This window comes from Pectinophora gossypiella, chromosome Z, assembly GCF_024362695.1.
Source record: "Pectinophora gossypiella chromosome Z, ilPecGoss1.1, whole genome shotgun sequence".
NCBI classification, from domain to species: domain Eukaryota; kingdom Metazoa; phylum Arthropoda; class Insecta; order Lepidoptera; family Gelechiidae; genus Pectinophora; species Pectinophora gossypiella.
Genome location: NC_065433.1, coordinates 26,896,270 through 26,916,190, shown reverse-complemented (window position 1 = coordinate 26,916,190; position 19,921 = coordinate 26,896,270). Strand labels below are relative to the sequence as shown.

Here is a 19,921-nt window from a genome sequence, read left to right as displayed (position 1 = left end):
TCACTAGTATGATAACGCCCGTAAAATGAAATTAGTATTCGCATATAGCTCTTTTGTATGATATAGAGAAAATCAGATAATAACAGTAAAAAGAAACGCATTCCGCATGAAACAAAATTCAGAAAACGTTTTACTTTATATACGCGTGCGTTTTGACTTTTTTCTTTTTTATTTCTGAGTACACTTACGTAACCTGAAGAATTACACCGGGTTTCACCAACCATCACAGCTAGAAAGAGAGAGGGAACAACGCAATAGCAAACATACGCACAAATATACAAATAAAACAATTAAATCAGAAAATAAACATTAATTTATTGGCATCATCTCTCGCTCAGCAGTGTCATATTGACATTATTTTCTACGGAATCGCAAAACTCTTTCAAGGAGGCCTGTGCCCACGCGTGGTGTGGTTTCACCTTAGCCGGCTGCGAAGCCTTCTTTGGCGGAGGGATCGCTGGTTTGAATGCCATCTGGGACCCGTCGTATTGAGAGAAAACGTGCGCTGGCGTCCTGTAAATGAGAAAAAGTAATACTTTAATAACAAATCTTTATTTCTTATGCAACACATAGCCTAACACAATAGGCTAATTTCCAACTAGTCAAATCAGTTAAGCACACAGTGAAGTCATACAAAAACGTGATAAAATGTCGGACTTATTTCCCCGATTCCTGCAGATATCTAATTTAATTTTAAGTTATATCCGTCATTTTCTTTTCCGCTGAAAAAGAAAGGGACGGATGTTTGTCAACTGTTAATTTTAACACGAATGAACAACCCGGGCGATTAAAAAAGGGAACTCGCTGATATGCAACCCATTTGACGTGTACTGTAACTTAATTATGTCGGGTTATTGGCCAACATAAAATTTTGAGAGAGTGTATTAAATTTCTGCTTTTCACCTAACACTGACGTGTGTTCCATAAATTTTATGCCTGTCGATCAACGTCAGCTGGGCTAACCTTAAAATGTTAGCTGTCACTTTTGACCATACCTGGTTTTCTTATAGCATGATCAGACTTACATTTTGGCCAGTTCGGGCAGTCCTCGGTTCTCGACCAAGGCCCGGGCAGCATCTCGGACAGTGGGATGGTAGTGGCTGGTCAACACGGCAAGCTCGTGCAGCGCCGCCGCGTGCGCATTGCAGTGTTCTGGGGATGACAGGAAGGGGTCGAACCGCCCACTCGCTGTCTCTACGTCCGTCTCCAACATCGACGTCACTGCTTTGCTTTGCTGGAAGTTTAGAAATGTAATGTTATTAATAATAACATACATAACCGCCCGCTGCTGGGCACAGGCCTCCCCTCAGTCAACCGAAAGGGGTATTTATTTTTAATAAATACCTAATAAATAGCCTATACAGAGTGTTAGTGACATCGTAACGAAAACTTTGAGGGATGATTTAGACCATGATTCTAAGTTGATATCAATTGGAATTTTCAGTCAGTAGTGGTAGTTATGTTGTGGTGTGAGACGATATAGTGACTAATAATAATAATAATTTCTTTATTCAGGTAAAAAGGCTACCCACACATTGGAGAAATAAATACATAATTGTAAATCGTTAACATAATATAAAATATAGTACAAATATAAGTGTAACGTTAAAACTAAATTAATACAAAGTGACAAAAATTATCACAGTCATTTGCAATTCGCACTCTGGTGCACCTCCCGCCACGCTCTGTAGATCGGGCTGTCAAAATATTCATTAAAACACTGCACAATAGTGTTATTCTAAGACTGAGAAGACTAAGAAGGGAAGGGAATGTTAAGTTGGTTTGGACACAAAGAGAGGATGAAGGATTACAGAAGGTTGGTGGTAGGACTGGCAGAGGAAGACCTAGAAGGACATACATTGACCGAATTGGAGATGTCCTTAGAAAAGGTTCAGTCGATCTATTCTGAACCGGCGTGCGTGTATGAAACGATTGATGAATGTGGAGGAAGCATGAGAAGTGTATCAGGATCGAAGCAAAGCGAAGTCTCTGTTTACCCCGGTGGGAAATAGGCCTAAGTTTATGTATGTATGTTGTTATAATTTACTAGCTTTTGCCTGCGACTTCGTCCGCGTAGCGTGTTATAAAAGAGAGATCTTTGTGTGTGTGGGAGTGCATATCAAATTTCAAGCATCTAACTTATGCAGTTTAGATTTTTTCATACATTTTTTTCCCCTAACTCCCATTTTTCAAAATACAGTCATAACTAAACTTTATATTTACTAAGGTATGAATGCATGCTAGATTGAAAACTCGTATCTTACGCGGTTTCGATTTTTTCATACAAATGTTTTTCCCGCTAACTCCCGTTCCCGTAGGAATTTTGCAATATCCTGTTGCAACTAAGCTTTAAGTTATCTAAGGTACTTGCATGCCAAATTTCAAGCATCTATCTTAAGTGGTTTAGATTTTTCATACAAAAGGATTTTCCCGCTAATTCCCGTTCCCGTGGGAATTCCGGGAATTCCTTTCTTAGTGCACCTCTACGGTACCTAAGCTACGTCCCTTCCAAATTTCAAGTGCCTACGTTTAGCCGTTTAGGCTGTGCGTTGATATGTCAGTCAGTCAGTTTCTCCTTTTATATATTTAGATTAATAAGGTGTGCGAAATGTGTAAAGTAAACGGAATAAAGAAAAAAAGGACAGGCTCATTCTCAGATGTCATGAAGAAGCGATACACCTGTAAGAAATCCAACGTTTAGTTATGAACATGTTATTATAATTTTTATATATAACAGTCTCAGTGGTGTAGCAGTTTGAGCGCAAGGCTCACGATCTAGAGGTCCGGGTTCGATTCCCGATGGGGAGATTGAGACTGACCTTTGTTTGGTAAGAACTTTGCGGGATTTAATCACCTGATTGTCCGAAAAAAGTAAGATGATTCCGCGCTTCGAAGGGCACGTAACAACATCACCTCCAATCCGCAGTAGAGCAGCGTGGTATGCTCCATACTCGCTCCGGTTGGTTGAGGGGAGGCCTGTACCCAGCTCCTTAGCGAATGTGTGTCTATTTGTTTATAGTACGTCAGTGTAAAGTGACAGTCACGCATTGAATGCCTCATGACGGGTATAGGTGTCGTGGTTGAGCTCGAAAGAGATGGCGTGAAGACTTTGACGATTGCGCGAAAAATGGAAAGAGGAAAGGGTGGCCTTTGCCCAGCAGTAAGATCTTGTAGGTTAGATTACTGTAGCGATATTAGTTACTCCATGGTATGGTGTTACCTGGGCCAGTTGGTGGACGAGCGCGAGGCACGCCAGGGCTCCGTTGTGGTGCAGCTGGGTCGCGAGCGTGAGCAATCTCTTGGCGAAGGCGGTGAGCACGGCGGGCGACACGCGACGTGCGCGGGCGCATATCTGCGCGGCCGCTTCTATTATGATCTTCGCGTCCTCGTGGGAACGACCTGCGGGGTATTTTATAATTGATAGGTGTCACATCTCCGGTTGGAAATTTAATGATTAATCACTTATATAATTATTTAGTGGGGACTAGTAATTCTACTTGATTTTTGGCGCCAAACCTCACTCAAAACAATACACACTCACAGTAGCGGAAGAATCTTACACTAAAATTCAAAAAACAAGTTAATGTTAATGATTTTATATGGCTTTATGTCATTTCCACTTAGGCCGATTCATACCGGTAAGTGATAAAAGGCGCGCACCGATTCATACCTTCTTCTTCTTCTATCATGTGGTTTGTGAGGTGGAACACCAGCCTCATCGACCCTGGTGTCATAGGGTTATGATTGAGCCGCCAAAGGCCCCTGACAAGGCTCATGTAAATATTACTCACTTACATCAGTAAACACTTACGGTTACTATGTAACCGGGACCAAAGGCTTACCATGCCTATGCAGCGTGCCTATGTAACGTGCAGCGCCATCTTTATTGATTTTGAGGAACGTACCCTGGAAAGTCCCTCATTCCGTCCGCCAATGTGTATACATAACATAAACAGCCTATATACGTCCCACTGCTGGGCACAGGCCTCCCCTCAATCAACCGGAGGGGTATGGAGCATACTCCACCACGCTGCTCCAATGCGCTGTTTTCACGGCAAATAGCCGGGACCAACGGCTTAACGTGCCCTCCGAAGCACGGAATCGTCTTACTTTTTCGGATAATCTGGTGATTCAAGCCTGAAAAGTCCTTACCAAACAAATGACAGTCTCACAAAGTGATTTCGACAATGCCCCCATCGGGAATCGAACCCGGACCTCCAGATCGTGAGCCTAACGCTCTAACCACTAGAACACTGAGGCTGTTGTTGGCTGTTGTTCGCCTATGTGTATATTCAATATTCTTTATTTGCATACTATGATGGCGTATACGTACCGGCGTGCGCGTCAAGCGCGTGGCAGTACAGATGCGCGTGGAAAGTGGCCGGGTCGACGTTGAGAGCGTCGCCGGCGCCGGCGAGCACCGACAACACCGTCCTCACTACCAGCAGCTTCTCTCTCGCTCCCACACTCTCGCTTACTAACAGCTGACGGAGGATGCCCACCAGGTCCGAGTAGTACTCCAGGTTGATGACGTGAGTGAATCTGTAGGGGAAACAATAAGGTCACGAGTCTTCTTCTTCTTATCGTGTGGGTTGTGAGGAATACCAGTCTCATGAACCCTGGTGTCAGGGTTACTATTGAGCCGCCAAAGGCCCCTGACAGGGCTCATGTAACGACTACGTACTTACATCAGTAAGTAGTAACCGGATCCAACGGCTTCACGTGCCTTCCGAAGCACGGATCATCTTACTTTCGGACAATCAGGTAGGTGATCAGCCTGTAATTTCCTGACCAAACTAGGGATCACAAAGTGATTTTTGTGATACATCCCCACCGGGATTCGAGCCCGGGACCTCCGGATCGTGAGTCCAATGTTCAACCATTTGACCGCAGCGGCTGGTGTGGTTATAGCTAAAATAAGACAAAGGCTTACTTAGCAAGTCCGTTCAAGGCCGCAGCCAGCAGCTTGGACCCTGGTGCTGTCTTCAGCAGTCGGAAGTAGATGTGGAAGACGGTGCGCGTCACTTCAGTCAGCTGCTTGCGCCGCGCCGCCTCGCTCTCCTGGGCTTGCGTCTCCATCAGCTCGCGTTCCACTTCTTTGAGCTTCTTGGCGCGCTGAGCGGAAATTGTATTAGGTCAGATTGTGTAAAATATTGAGCTCCAGAAAATCGCTGCTATTAGACTCGCTCGAGGTCGTGGTTACCATGGTTACGCCCAGCAATTTGCTATTGACTCATAGGGCAGGATGGATTGGATTGGATAGTATAATAACCGCTTTACATTATACCTGTCGACTCTTGGTTGACCGAGAATTAAAAATGTCATGTCATGGGAGCAAGCATACAGAGGCTTGTTCTTCGAGCGCTAATACCTAGAAGATAACAGGACTAAAAGAAATAACATAATATGTTATGTTATCGCATCGCGTCTGTATCCCCGAAGTGGAACGCAGAACTATAACATATATACACACCCAGTCCTCAGCCAGCTATGTTTAAATGCTATGTCCAATCCAAACATGAATTCGGGAGTCTCATATCGCGGTAAGAGCACGGTATTATGCGTTTTAATTATGAATTCGAAAATTACTGGTTTAGGGTGGTATAAATAAACTAATCTCAGCTGAGACTGCTCTCAAGATCATGCTCAGGTTCCTGTTTTTATATGAGAACTGTCACATTGACATGATCTTGGGGGCAGTCTCGAAGCTGAGATTAGTTTATTAATACCACCCTTAGATTCAAACTAGCTGCTTCACAATGACAGTCAAGCGTTCTTCCAAGTCGGCTACTACGGCTCTCACCAATTAATAAAAATAATAATAAAAAAAACGCAACGGTGCATTAGGTCCAATTCGCAGATGGTCCAATTCGCAATTTGTCCAATTCTAACTATGTCCCCATGGACACAGACTAACGAGGTTTTGGTAACGTAGAAGAGTATTGGTAACTTAGACTTTAGAACCCAGTTCTTTTTGTTTCACTGTTTTTTGATTCCCCAACCGGCTGCAGCTGAAAATTTGCGTCACAGTCTAGCTACAGCTAGGCCGTGACATTTGGCTAGGCTGAAGCCGTTTCGACATTATGTATAATAATTATTAAGTAATTTAATTACCTAAGTATGTTTTGTTAATTAGTGTTAAGTATGCCGAATAAATATTTTTTCTTTCTTTCTGTCCATTGGAACTAGGAAACAAATAACATAACTCACCTTCTTTTCCTTCTTAGACAAATTAACGATGCGTTTCTTGTGCTTTTCATCCTGTCGCTTCTTGTGCTTGATGTCTGTCTCGGCGTCCATGTCGACGTCGCGTATCTTGAGGGTGAGCAGGCAGTCCAGAGCGGAAGGGTGGAGCCGCTCCCCTCGCCGTTTCACCAGCTGGTTGATAAGCCGGACGATCTGGGGAGAAAGTGAAGAATGTAATAAAAAAAGGAAAAATGTTGCAGGTTGCAAATTATCATCTCCCTAGGTTATCCCATTTTTCACAGGGTTCGCTTGCTTAACCTGACGATTTGAGAGGTCCGGCTTTTTAAAGCAGCGACTGCCTTGTCTGACCTCCCAACCCGCGAAGAAAAATCTAGCTCCATACAGGTTAGGTTACATACCTCCGAAACGCATTTCTCTGGAATGTGGGTTTCCTCACGATTTTCCTTCACCGCTGAGCACGTGATAAACGTTAACGATCTAAACATGCAAAAATCATTCGGCTGGCATTCGCTCTTGCGACCTCACTGTGAGATTCAAGAGTTCTTCCAATTTCAAATTCAAAAGCCTTTATTTACTAAGAGAATACACATTATAAACTTAATTAATATACACATTGGCCCCGATTCCTGCAGACATCTCTTAATTTTACTTTAAGTTATACCTGTCATTTTCTTATCCGCCGAAAAGGAAAGGGACGGATGATTGACAGCTCTTAATTTTAGGAAGAATGAGTAAATAAATGAATAACCCGGGCGAATTTTTAGACGGTTGTTTTAGATTTGTGCTTAAAATTGACGTGTGTTCCATAAATTTTATGCTTGTCGATTACCCGTCCCTTTCCTTTTCGGCGGATAAGAAAATGACAGATATAACCTAAAATAAAATTAGATGGTGTTTACAGGAATTAGCACCATTAAACAGTTCTCCTTTTAGCTTGTCCATTCGACACAAAGGCCTCCTCAAGCACTTTCCACCTTTCCCTTTTTGGCTGTTGTTTTCTTTAGTTTATCTGACCATCTTATGACAGGTCTGCCTCTCATCCTTTTGGTATTGTATCGGGGGTCCACTTTATCACTTTTTTCGTCCATTTTGGTTTTAAGTGTCTGAGCATGTGGCCTGTCCATCTCCATCTCCAATTTATCTAAAAAATATGCTTACCGTGAGAGTAATATCTCCTTTATTGTCTTCAGCGAAGACCTGCGTGCAACTTTCGGTAACTATGTCGCGCGCGCGCTGATCGCGACACGCAAGGAACGGGACAACACTCTGTGCTATGTTGGTGGCGTAGTTGAAGTGAGGTCGCGACACTAGCATGGAGCACATGCACCGCAGAGACACGAGGGAGAGGGATAGCGTCGCGTCTTCGAGTTTCCTGGGAAACGAGACTGTTGTTAGTGTTGCTGGCAACACAGATATACAATATTTTTTTCTTGGTTTAAACTACAATCAGTCCTCTAGACTATAAGCAGTTTCGTTGAGTGGATAAGTGACGTGTCAGGAGCTACAACTAGTGCCACAGCCTCCCACTTTATACAACATGGCTTCTCTTCAGTCGTTTCACCACATTTACGAGGTCCGTAAGCTCTGATGCGAGGGGATTCGGATGATCGGTTAGTCGCTCTAGATGTTTCTTTTGGTATTTTTTGATAAAAAAAATACAATATTAGAAAAAAAGATAGAAACATTTATGATTTTAGGACACCACAGACACGGATTACATAATATACATTACAATAACATCACACCAAAAGACAAATAACACACACATGAAATACTTATTATGTAGGTACTTAACTATATATATAGAGGCCCCGATTCCTGAAAACACCTCCTAATTTTATATTAAGTTATACACGTCATTTTCTTATCCGCCGAAAAGGAAAGGGACGGATGATTGTCAATAAGTTAATTTTAAAACAAATGAATAACCCGGGCGAATAAAGTAGGCATCTCGCTGGTATGTAATCCGTTTGACGTGCTGTGTACTTAAGGTGATTCGTTTTCCATACAAAAGTTGATGCAGTGCTACAGGAAAACGGATAGAGGAATATTGTTATAAAACCGATAAATAGTAATATTTTGGTGTATTATTTTCGCAAACTAACAAAAATTTAGGGTCCGAATACGAGAAGTACCATATTTCAGACCCTCAATTTTGATCAATTCTACATTTGTAGTGGTGCAGATTACAGTGTATTTGCTGAGCGTGTAGAGGTGTCAATGTTAGTTTGTGTGCGTGATAGTTTTTTTTTCTCTAAAGGCTTTGACTACTTGACAAGTGTAATAGAATGTCAGTGACAATTTATAAAGAGATTTTGTATGAAGAGAATAAATGTAAATAAAAAACTAAAAATACTACAATCTGAGAAAAGGAATATTGGAAAAATATTTTTGTTTTAACGCATTTTATTTAAACATTTTTAAATAATGGGTAAGTACCGTATTTTAAAAGAGGACATATATTATAATAAAAAATCAATACATAAAATGAAATGGCTGTATGGGCATAGTTCCCTTTGCCTTACCCTTCGGGGAAAACCAAATCAAAAAAAAGTTGTTGCATTTGCCGGCCTAAATAGTAGTCATTTATAATTGTTTTTCCATCCAACATACAGATTTATTTATATTCTCTTTGCCGCGGACTTTTTGGTGGGAACGGGAACGGGAAGGTTGCTTTCTTCATTGAATAATCTAAATAATCAATACGAAGTGGTGTTTTGTAGTCAATGATCACATTAAGTTAGTCGGAAAACATTCCCGATAGTATTATTAAATCGGAATATTCAATAAACAAAGTGTACCTATCTATTTTCGCTTTGCGCCAACAAGCCGCTTACTTCGTTTGGGGTTCGGAGTAGGAGTCTGCTCCGAGGGTGGGGGCTTAGGTTTCATCATTTCATTAATCATCATCAAGAAAAAAAAACACAAGACATGGCTGTATGGGCATAGTTCCCTCTGCCTTGCCCTTTGGGAAAAAAAATAAGATATATTTTGAAATTCTTATGTACTTATAATAAACAAACATCACAGACATCATGACAGATCTAAAACTAACGAAAATCTTTTTTCTTTTTTCTATTTGACTTATTTATGAATTTTAATAAAGAAAACGTGATAATAAGTTCGACAGCAACCAGTTCAGGTCCCAGAAACAGCCCATTTCAGGCCGCGTATATATGGAAATACTACTTCAATACGTCCCAGCCTCGTCTTTTTTTAACGTCCTCGTTAAAAAAAGACGTCCTAACCTGAACTAACTAACCTAACAATAAACACCACGCGTAAATATAAGTCCAGAAATGCGCTGCAAGTCGTCTGGACTGGGCGCGAAAACAACATAGAATTCGATTAGCTGCTAAGTGTCCCGCATGCTATCACCAGCTGTCACTGACATACGAATGAAGTCCCGCGGATTTTATTGGAACTAAATGACAAGTCATAATAATTATATGCGGATACTGCGACATCAGCGCCGTGCTTGCGGGACGTCCTGAAGCGCTATTACATCTTTCAAACGCGATGCGACAAAGTTTGAACCGACGCAATTTAGGAAAAATCTACCTTATTATTACTGTACTGTGATCGTTATTTGTAAAATCATACAATACATATACACAATTCTTTATACACAATATAATTATTATGTCATATTGTGGACTTTTCGGTAGACCTACAAAAAAGGAGCAATTCAACCATACGAGTACGTTGTTTTGTTATATCTCAATGGGCTCAGGCAGCGTTTTCGCCGAAAGCTCCAAGTCGGCTATATTTTTAACGATAGTTATGTTTGACATTCATCATCATTTTTGAACCATTTTATACAAAAAAAAGTAGTTGTATAAATTATATACCCTAAAGCACGCCCATGAATCACTCTACTCATTGGTGAAAACCGTATGAAAATCCGTTCAGTAGTTTTTTAGTTAGCCGCATGTTCACTGATGCGATTAATGCCTGTTAGAATTTTACAAAATAAAAAATACGGAAATTACGGAAGGTACTTTAGTGCAAAGTACATTATTGTATAATTATAATATTATTGGTAAAAGTGATACTTTTTGAAAATTCCGTAATAAATAGACGGGTTCGCCAAATTCAATTGTAAAAAAAATACAAAAAGTAAAAACAATTGAAACATGCACTTGGGTTTGAACCGTGAAACTTAAGAATGGCGGCGACTGCTTTACCAAATGCGCTATTTAGAAGTTAGAAGTAGACTTCAAATTATGCATCTTTTAATAGCTAACCTAGTTTGCATGTGTGTGTGACAGCTTCGTGTTTGTACACAAATTGAAATGACACCAACTTTTGATGCAATGTTTCAATATGATATCTGCAGTAAATACTTCAAAATTGTAGCTTAACTTAAAGATAATGTATGTAAGATTTCGCCACCTAACATTTCACTGGGTCAGAACTCAACACTAAACGAATAAATGGAAAAAAATACGGAAACTGCAGAAGTAACGCCATCTGTTGACGCAGCGTTACCTAGCTGACTGAAACGCATCACCTTAACTCTGTCGATTTATTGGTTGATGTAAAATTTTTAGACGGTTGTTTTAGAATTCTGCTTATGAATTAACGTGTGTTCCATAAATTTTATGCCTGTCGATTACCCGTCCCTTTCTATTTTCAGCGGATAAGAAAATGACAGGTATAACTTAAAATAAAATTAGACAGCGTCTGCAGGAATTAGCACCAGTACTAAATAAAATAAAAATAAAAACATAATAAGAATATAGATAAATAAACAACGTGATGTCATGTCGGCCCAGCTTATGCCGCGGCGTGAGCAACTTAAATGTGCAAATGCAACTTGAAAGAATAAACGGAAAGCCAAAAAGGAAAAGACAGTTGTTCTAACTTACCGGGTGTCACCCTTCTTTTGTCGCAAGAGGGTTGCTGATTTCTCCAACCGCTGCAAGTATCGCTTGTAGAACTCAAGCAGCTCTTTCTCGTACTTGTACAGAGCTAACGTGTCTTTCTTCACTGTAACACAGAAATAAACAGTTTATTTATTTCATAAATTTAATAAGTTAGTGGTGCTAATTCCTGTAAACACCATCTAATTTTATTTTAAGTTATATCTGTCATTTTCTTTTCCGCCGAAAACGAAAGGGACGGGTAATCGACAAGCATAAAATTTATGGAACACACGTCAATTTTAAGCACAAATCTAAAACAACCGTCTAAAAATTTTACGCCAATAACCCGACAGAATTATGTTTGCATACCAGCGAGATACCTTTTTGATTCCCCCGGGTTATCCATTCATTTACTCATTCTTCCTAAAATTTACAGCTGTCAATCATCCGTCCCTTTCCTTTTCGACGGATAAGAAAATGGCAGGTATATCTTAAAGTAAAATTAGGCGGTGTCTGCAGGAATCGGAGCGAGTATTAAGATTTATTCAATTAATAAAATGAATAAATGAAACTTACATTTAACATTGGAGTAGTCCTGATGTCGTATCGAGTACTCTGGCAGGATGTCGCGGAAGACCTCGCACGCGGACAATGTTGCCAGTTTGCGAACCGAGCACAGGTTCAGAGTGTCGTCCTTTAAGCGCTCCTCCATCAAATACAGGATCGGGTATAGGTTCTTTAGCTGAGGAATAAACATTTTGAATTTGACAAAAAAATAATTTCAACGAAATATGTTATTAGATGAGAGAATTGTTCTTATTCTCTTGTAGGTTGGAAGGCGAAAGACCAAACTCAACAATCCTGTTTTTTTTTATGATAGATTAAACCATCACGAGGAGCCATCGGTACGGCAATGCAGGACGAAAGGGGCAAGTAACAGGGACTGTAACCTGGAGCCTCACAGAGGGCAGTAGTAACTGTCAGTAGTATTCAGAGGCGGAGGACAGGAGTCCTAGTATGACTTTGTAATAGACTACTCTGGGCGTCATCCCACTTGCGTCAGACAGAGTACTGCGGGGCGGAAGGCAAGAGGGAAACCACCGCCGTTTTTTTCCCTAAAAAAGTAGCATGGAGAATGCTGCACCGACAAGAGCGTGGCTCTTAAACTGATGATGATGATAGATTAAATCGCCGATTGCACTTCTCTTGTCACATTTGTAATTGTTTTTAGTGGTGTGTTTATACACTTCTCATCAAAAAAATCGAAACACTTCCGTTTTCATTGTTTCTGTCCGAATTTAACACAAAAAAGAATTCATACGATGAAAAAAAATACATAAATGTATAGCTGGCAGTTTGGCCATTACAGTAATAAGCGAAAATTCTAAATTCAAAATTAGAATTTCATTTGTTTATCTTATAAACGAAATGAATCACTGTTTTGAGACAAATGTGTGTTTAGGGTTGGAGTACATTTAGCGTTTAAAAACTAAAAATTGGCGCCTATCCTTAAACTTTTTGTTTTTTATTTCAATACTGTGACTTTGGGACGTCTGAAAAAAGGTTTTTTTTCTAAAACGTATGGATACTTCGCCCACAGAAGCCGCCCAAGTTGTGGCATTGCTGGATTCTGGCCTTAGTCAGCGTGTTGTGGCTGCAAGACTGCATCTAAGCCTGTCATCTGTTCATAGAGTCTATAAACGTTATCGGGAGACTGGTTTGTTCACGCGCCGTTCAGGATGTGGCAGGAATCGGGTCACTTCTGAGCGAGATGATCGATTTATTGTAACAACTTCTTTAAGAAATCGACGCCTTAACGCTTTTCAACTGCAGCAGCGGCTTCGTGTTGTACGAAGGGTGGCTGTAAGTGACTCTACAATTAGAAGAAGGTTGAAGGATCGTGGACTGGTACCGCATAAGCCAGCAAATGGGCCGAAATTAACTGCAGACCATCGAAGAGCGCGCCTTAACTTTGCACGTGAGCACTTAAATTGGTCATACCTACAGTGGAGCAAAGTTCTCTTTTCTGATGAGTGTAAAATTATGCTGTATGGTAACGACGGAAGGAACAAGGTCTACAGAAGAGACGGAGAACGCTATGCACAATGCTGCATTGAAGAAAAGGTCAGCTATGGTGGCGGTTCGTGGACGGTTTGGGGAGGAATCAGCGCCGACGGTAAGACAGAGCTTGCTTTCGTGTCTGGGCCACGTCTGCCTGCACTAAACTGTCATCGGTACGTCGAAGAGTGTCTCGAGCCTCATGTGATGCCCTATGCACATTTTATTGGCAACGGCTTCATATTCATGCACGACAATGCTAGGGCTCACACCGCGGGCGTCGTACGAGATTATCTTAACGAAGTCGATATCTCTATTATGGAATGGCCAGCAAGAAGCCCGGACATGAATCCCATTGAACATCTGTGGGATGAATTAAAGAGACGAATTCGAGCAAGAGATCCTGCCCCAGAAACACTTAGCCAGCTGCAAGATGCAATCCAAGAGGAATGGGACAATATACCACAGCATGTGATCGTGACTCTCATCCGATCGATGAAGAACCGTATGGAAGCAGTAATTAGAGCTCGGGGAGGAAATACAAGTTATTAAATAAACGTTTTTTAGCTTTTTTTTTTCATTTACGTGTGTTGTTTTATCCATTTCCTTTATACTCCATACGGAATAAAAATGACTCATTTAACAAAATACGAAACCTATGAAAAATTCATTTAAATTTAGAACATTAACATTAAGATTTGATAAGCTCATATTACTCACTATTAAACGACATTTAACATTTATTCCTAAATGACACATTTAACATTTATTCCTTTATTCATTTTTCTGATAATCCTGACAAAACGTAAACTTGCAAGGTGTTTCGATTTTTTGTGATTTTTATGTGCAAAAAAGCGTTTTTGTATTGTATTGTAGTTGTCTTTGATTACTTGTGGCTCTGCCCACCCCATTAGGGATAACGGGCGTGAGTTTATGTATGTATGTATGTATGTTGTATTGTAGAATTACAAACATGCATAATATCCAGCCTATTTCCCTAAGTGTTAGGCAGAGACCACAAAATTCCACATACAAATACTCATGATCCTCACACTTTCGTTTCTTCCACTCTGGTCAACACCTCTGACTACCCCATTAGGATGTAGTCATGAGCTTATCTATGTTATGTCAATTTTATTACCTTTTTCTCCGGACTTTCAAGTAGCGACGAGCATAGCGCGCCGATCCTCAGTTTGTCATGCGCCAAGCGGTCCCGGCGCGCGGCTAGCAGCTGCACAGCTGTGATTTCGCCCTCGGAGCCTTCGCCCCCTGAGGCTTCGCCCTCGGCCTCGCCCTCCTCTGTACCCTCCACCCCGGAGTCATCTGAACCCTCCTCGTCACTCTCTACGTCTTGCTTCTGCTTAGGTTTACTTTGTGTCTGATCGTCATCTTGTTCTGATTCTGAGTCTAAAAGTAAAACATGAATTTAATAAACATGATTCATCGGGCACGTTAAGCCATTGGTCCCGGTTTATATTTACTGATGTAAGTTAGTAGTTGTTCTAAGATCTAAAGCTAATTATTTTCAAACTCTCACTATGATCAACAAAACAGTTATTCAAAATGCAAAGTCCTTAGCAAGGGGTATTCTGATCTAAAAAAGAAGGCTCCTGGGAATCGAATAGACACATTGACTAGTATACAATCCCTAGATGTGGGGTGGCTGGTAACAAGAGGCCTACCTTCACATTCCTCAGCTCTTTCCTGTAGACCTTGCTTGGTCTTGATGGGCAGGAGTGGCCGCAGCCTCTTCGCCGGCCTCTCAGCCAGTTCCTTCTCATACTTCTCTTCGAGGTCACTGTCGCTGGCTGACCCCTCACTCTCTGCCCCACTGTCACTGCCTATCATCGGCTTAGGAGGCTTCTCCTGCTTCTCCCGTTTCCGCTTTCTGGACCTGAAACATTTACAAGACAACAGTCAAACAGTAGTTTGCATTTTAAAAAGTTATTGGTATAAATACATTGAAATTAAATTACTTTATACAAATTATTCTCTTTGTTGTACTAGTATAACTAACTTATAATTATAATGACTCTTACTATGGACTAGTGATGTGCCGGATCGTTAAAAATGTATATCCACCGATACGGATCTTTATTTTCTTAAAAAAAAGATTAAAGTTACAGTTATTTCATTGCTATAACAGTGATATTTCATCTTGCTTTCATTATAAAGATCTATCTATCTAAATGTTTGCAATATAAAGGTGCCAAATATTTGATTTTAAGAAATAAAAATCTATTTATTATTATTATTTATTAAAAATAAGTACAGTACTTAATACATTTTTTTACAATTGACGGTGCAACAAAAACCAACTTTGGTTTGTCCGTACACCGACATTCACCATCGTCGCTTCCAATTTGCAATATAATATCATGCTCGAACAAATAGTACAATAAATAAAGAACATGTAGGTAGGAACTTATACACTTGCAAACGAAGTACACAAAAACTAGTTCGCTGCATCAGCTTCAACCCGCGCGTCACACGCAACTACCGGACAATGGAATTTTATAGTTTTTTATTTAATAATTCTACTTAATCTCTTAAAAAGATCTGTAAAAGATCCGCGTGAAAAGTAATGGACATGGATACGGATTTTTCTTTTATCTTGGATATCCGCGGATACGGATATGGATATTTGGAACATCACTACTATGGACTACCAATTTATGTCTGAAATAAATATTAATTGTAACCCAATATTAAAAAATTTTTTTTTTTACGTACACCCAACATTTTTTCTGCTATTATTATTTTATTTTAGTGGTTATAAGACTGATTTTAATATTAAGTTTAACAGGTGGAAAACCCTTATCTTACCAAAATCTCGAGCTTACCAACAACTACACTGTTATCCTTAGAGATAAAGCCTTGCTTATTTGGTTGTTATTTAACACTTTAGACTAGATATATTGCTGTTGTATGTTTAGTTTTGAAGAATCTTAAATATAAGAATCTAAAATAATATTAAACACCTATAAAGTTAATTTCTTATATTTATGTTTCAAAAAACACATGTGTACTCATTTCAATCTGTCTCTTGAGGCCATTTTTTTTTTTCAATCTGATAGAAAAATTCGCATTGCAGCATTAACTTCATTATTATAAACATTAAATTGGGTCTGTGGCTAAAGCGCAAACTGCATCATGCCAGATAAACTTTAAACTGGCAATGAATAATTACCATATTTTTAGATATTTATAATAATAATTCACATTGCAGCAGCATAAGAACACATTACAGTATTTTTATTTAAAGCCAAAGCCAAGTATGGTGTCTGGAAATCCTAGCAGGATTTACCTGGATGAACTAGCCATGGCCTGTGATTTCATGTAAAAAGCAGCCTCTTAGGACTCACTTGTAAAATATAATTTTGCACAAAATCATTTCTAACACCGATTCTAACATTCTAACTTTTCTTTTTTCCATACCAAACATCTAATAAATACTTCAATGCTATGGCCGTTTTTAATTCTAAACAAATTCATTCATTTATTGTAATTTAGATTTAATCAGAATACACTTATAGGCTCACTTGTTTTGCTTCTCTTCCTCGGGCACATTGGACAGCAGTTGCGGTTGCTTGGCAAGCCGGGACATGATGTACTTTTGCTCATCATCGTCCAGCATGTCCGTCCACTCATCACCAGACGCCGAGTCACTTTCACTGCTATATTCAACCTTAGGCGTCTGCGGAGGCCTCTGCTTCTGTACCTTATTTCTATGTCTTTGTAACTTCAATTTGCCCTGCTTCTTCATCTTGTTCGTAGTCTGATTATTCCGCTTTACTTTGCTAATTTTTGCTTTCCCCTTTTTCTACAGAAAACAGAATAAATAGTACATTATACAAAACGTATCCATAAAATAGGTTATAATTTTCTGCATGAGCCAAAAGAGCAATAATAATAAAAATACTTACAGCCATATTGTAGAATTTACTTAATATTGAATAAATATAAAAATTGATACACTGAAATTAATGAAATACAGAAACGAAATAACAAAATCAACGTGGATTTTTGCAACCTTTGTTGATCAGAGTTTTTACTTTTTAACTGACAGTTGATCGCTTGCTTTGGCAAAGGCAAGGCCCGTGTACGGCTAGAGAAAGGCTGCTATAGTACACGATTAATATCTTTCGCGATCCGTGATTACAATTAAAAATTGCGGAATTCCATTCCGTAGTGTAGATAATAATAATAATATAATATAATTAAAGTCCGGGACTCCGTAGGGTCGGGATATGGAAACGACATACAAATAATTAATATAATTAATTTGTTTATAGTTTATATCTTGTTTTTCTTGTTCACTTGATTGTGCATGCTGTGACTACTTGTAATTGAGCTAGCTCTTAATCTTTTTTTATTGTCTGTAACTTAGCATGTGCAGAGTGTAGCTTGTAAGTTGTCCATAATAAATAAATAAATAAATAAATTATGGAACAAACGCCTATCACAAAAGTGCAAATATACTGAAATCCTGATTCATGATTAGTATAGCAGATTGAGATTGACGGTGTGGTTGTACTGGTTGCGGCCAAGAACCAGGTATTGCAGCCAAGAACAAAAACCGGCATATTTTTGGGGTTGCCATCAAAATAAAATAATGTTTATTGCCATATTTTGAATGCCAAACGATCGTTTTGTTTGTTTAGATTTTAAAATTCTTTACATAATTATTTATCTTTATTCATAATATAACAAAGCATTATTTCTACTATTTATTCCTATATTAGATTTATGTATGTAATAACTTTGTGAAATAACTTTTGGAATTATAAGTAACGCTTTCGATTGTTTGTACTACTCCGACAAGTTTTCCGACAACTTTCTACTTCTAAACGTCAGATTCAGAACTCTAAGAGAAACTTTCATTCAAGTTTTTCTAGTTTCATACACTTATTATTTCGCCTGGGGCTACTTCTATTTATGTACGACAGTTTCGAATCTGTTTAAAATGAAAGCTCCCTTAGTTTATGTGAAAAAAATCGTGTAAGCTGCTGGAATACGATGGTACCTCAGCAGCAAAGAAGAAGACGACGAAGAGCGGCGTTACCGCGGACGTCTGAACGGAGAGTTATTGTGGCGAGGGGACCTGGAGGCTTCGGGTTCACTATAGCGGGCCAGCGGCCGTGTGTGGTGTCTGCAGTGGCGGCCAGTGGGCCGGCGGAGCGGGCGGGGTTGCGTGCAGGAGACGCGTTGCTGGCGGTGGACGGAGCGAGCGTCGCCAGGGCTTCGCACGCGTCTGTCGCGCGGCTGGTTGCGGCTGCACCTGGGGCTATCGCGTTAAGTGTGGCACCGCGGGAGGCGCCGCCCACTGACACAGAAGACACGGAACCCGACGAGCGAGCTAGGACTCGGCGCCGTCACCCTCCACCACGGCGCCGCCCCATGCCCATGATGCACCATCCGGGTTAGTATAATGTGTTTATTCATTCTATATTATATAGTTTATATTCAATAATATCGCTCTCTACAACTGACCTTAAAATTGCAACAAACAAAAGATTGGTTACTGAGCTTGCAATACTAATTATGAATGTATAAATAGTAAGTCATATTATCTAGTAGCAGTTGAACAGGTAAAACAATCCTCTTCTAAAGCTCAGTATTCAGTTCTAATGGACACAAGTTGCAGTCTAACATTTATTTAACAATAATTTATCAATAGATACTAATAATGTTTTAAATATTAAATTATTTTGTGGTAATACTAATGAATTATGACAAAGGTGAAAGTCTAATGACAGTTTTCTTTACAGATGGATATATTGAATACCTGACTGGGTATGTGAGCACATTTGCTGTTCCGCACATTTGTGTTGTGGCCCTGTCACTAATAGCACTGTTCCTTTACTTCCTTGTGCTCAAAATTATTTGTACCCTGTGTGTTTTATTTCTTTGCTTCATGTTATATTTTTATACCCAATATTAATATTTGCCATGTTACATTTTCATTGCATTTTGTATTATTATTTTAGTATAGTTTTTATGAAACATTGGTGCTAATTCTGGCAGAAAAACTGTTAACATTTCTAAAACCAGCTCCATTTCTGTTTTGGACTGTTACTCGAGTAACGAGAAAGACAGTTTTTAGAGCTGTACAACTAAATTAAAATTAAGTTTGTGTCTGCCAAAAACAGCACCATTGTATTACAAACTTGGAAGCTAATTTGTGTTAAATAGATAGAATTGTTTTATTATTGAACTGCATATTTTGTATATAACACAGTGTGAATTATTAAAGTAGCAAATCTCAAACAAACACATTATGTATGAATGATTTTCACAATGCACAAACACGAATTATGTAGTTTAGAATTTTGTCTTTGTTACAAATAAGCCTGTGTTCTATAATATTCCCTATACAATCAAAACCCCTAGTGAAGCAGCATGGTAAAGGGAAGGTCTGTGCCCAGCAGTGGGTCATTTAGGCTGTTTAAGGTTTTGCACTATAAATACATCTTCGTGCAAATATATGGCATTAACATTCCCAATGATGTGTTTCAGGGTGTCACGCTGCACCAAGTACATCGGGGGTGAATGAGATCCTTCAGAACCTGAGCCGCGCGCAGCTGACACCGAGCCACGCGGCGCGGCTGGAGTGCAGGGCCGTCGTCGGATACCTCGGCACCATTGGTGCGTAGAACTGTCGATATTTATCTATCAAGAAACAGATGATTTTGTTGTTATAGAACTTACCCGAATTTACCGACTTTTTCTCTTGGTGTTCAGTTATACAAAGACTATGACACAATAAAACGGACAAACAAAATAAT

The 19,921-nt window shown here is 39.6% G+C and overlaps 2 protein-coding genes across 4 annotated transcripts in view; one reads left to right on the top strand and one right to left on the bottom strand.

The window, feature by feature from the left end:
* Positions 1-295: 295 nt before the first annotated feature.
* On the bottom strand, positions 296-17,200 carry LOC126380303 (nucleolar complex protein 3 homolog). The gene is made up of 13 exons (XM_050029629.1): positions 17,060-17,200; positions 16,676-16,956; positions 14,816-15,027; positions 14,275-14,540; positions 11,652-11,817; positions 11,079-11,199; positions 7,366-7,579; positions 6,211-6,399; positions 4,934-5,115; positions 4,334-4,542; positions 3,221-3,399; positions 1,026-1,234; positions 296-513 (listed from the first exon to the last, which is right to left on the bottom strand). Exons 1-13 carry the CDS (start codon positions 17,063-17,065, stop codon positions 324-326), a joined length of 2,424 nt encoding a protein of 807 aa, XP_049885586.1. The 5' UTR covers positions 17,066-17,200; the 3' UTR covers positions 296-323.
* An 804-nt stretch (positions 17,201-18,004) lies between these two features.
* LOC126380288 (regulator of G-protein signaling loco) overlaps positions 18,005-19,921 on the top strand; it is a 162,443-nt gene continuing 160,526 nt past the window's right edge. For all 3 annotated transcript variants that reach the window (XM_050029590.1, XM_050029589.1, XM_050029588.1), the window contains exons 1-2: positions 18,005-18,555; positions 19,653-19,781. In XM_050029590.1, coding sequence (XP_049885547.1) covers positions 18,153-18,555; positions 19,653-19,781 — 532 coding nt within the window. In that variant the 5' untranslated portion in view covers positions 18,005-18,152. The remainder of the gene's footprint in view (positions 18,556-19,652; positions 19,782-19,921) is intronic.

Bases quoted from the DNA above. Each gene is read 5' to 3' on its own strand.
- LOC126380303 (XM_050029629.1), bottom strand. The intron at 11,200-11,651 runs GTAAGTTTCATT...TCTGTGTTACAG, and splicing joins GGACTACTCCAATGTTAAAT to TGAAGAAAGACACGTTAGCT. The intron at 514-1,025 runs GTAAGTCTGATC...TCTCATTTACAG, and splicing joins CTGCCCGAACTGGCCAAAAT to GACGCCAGCGCACGTTTTCT.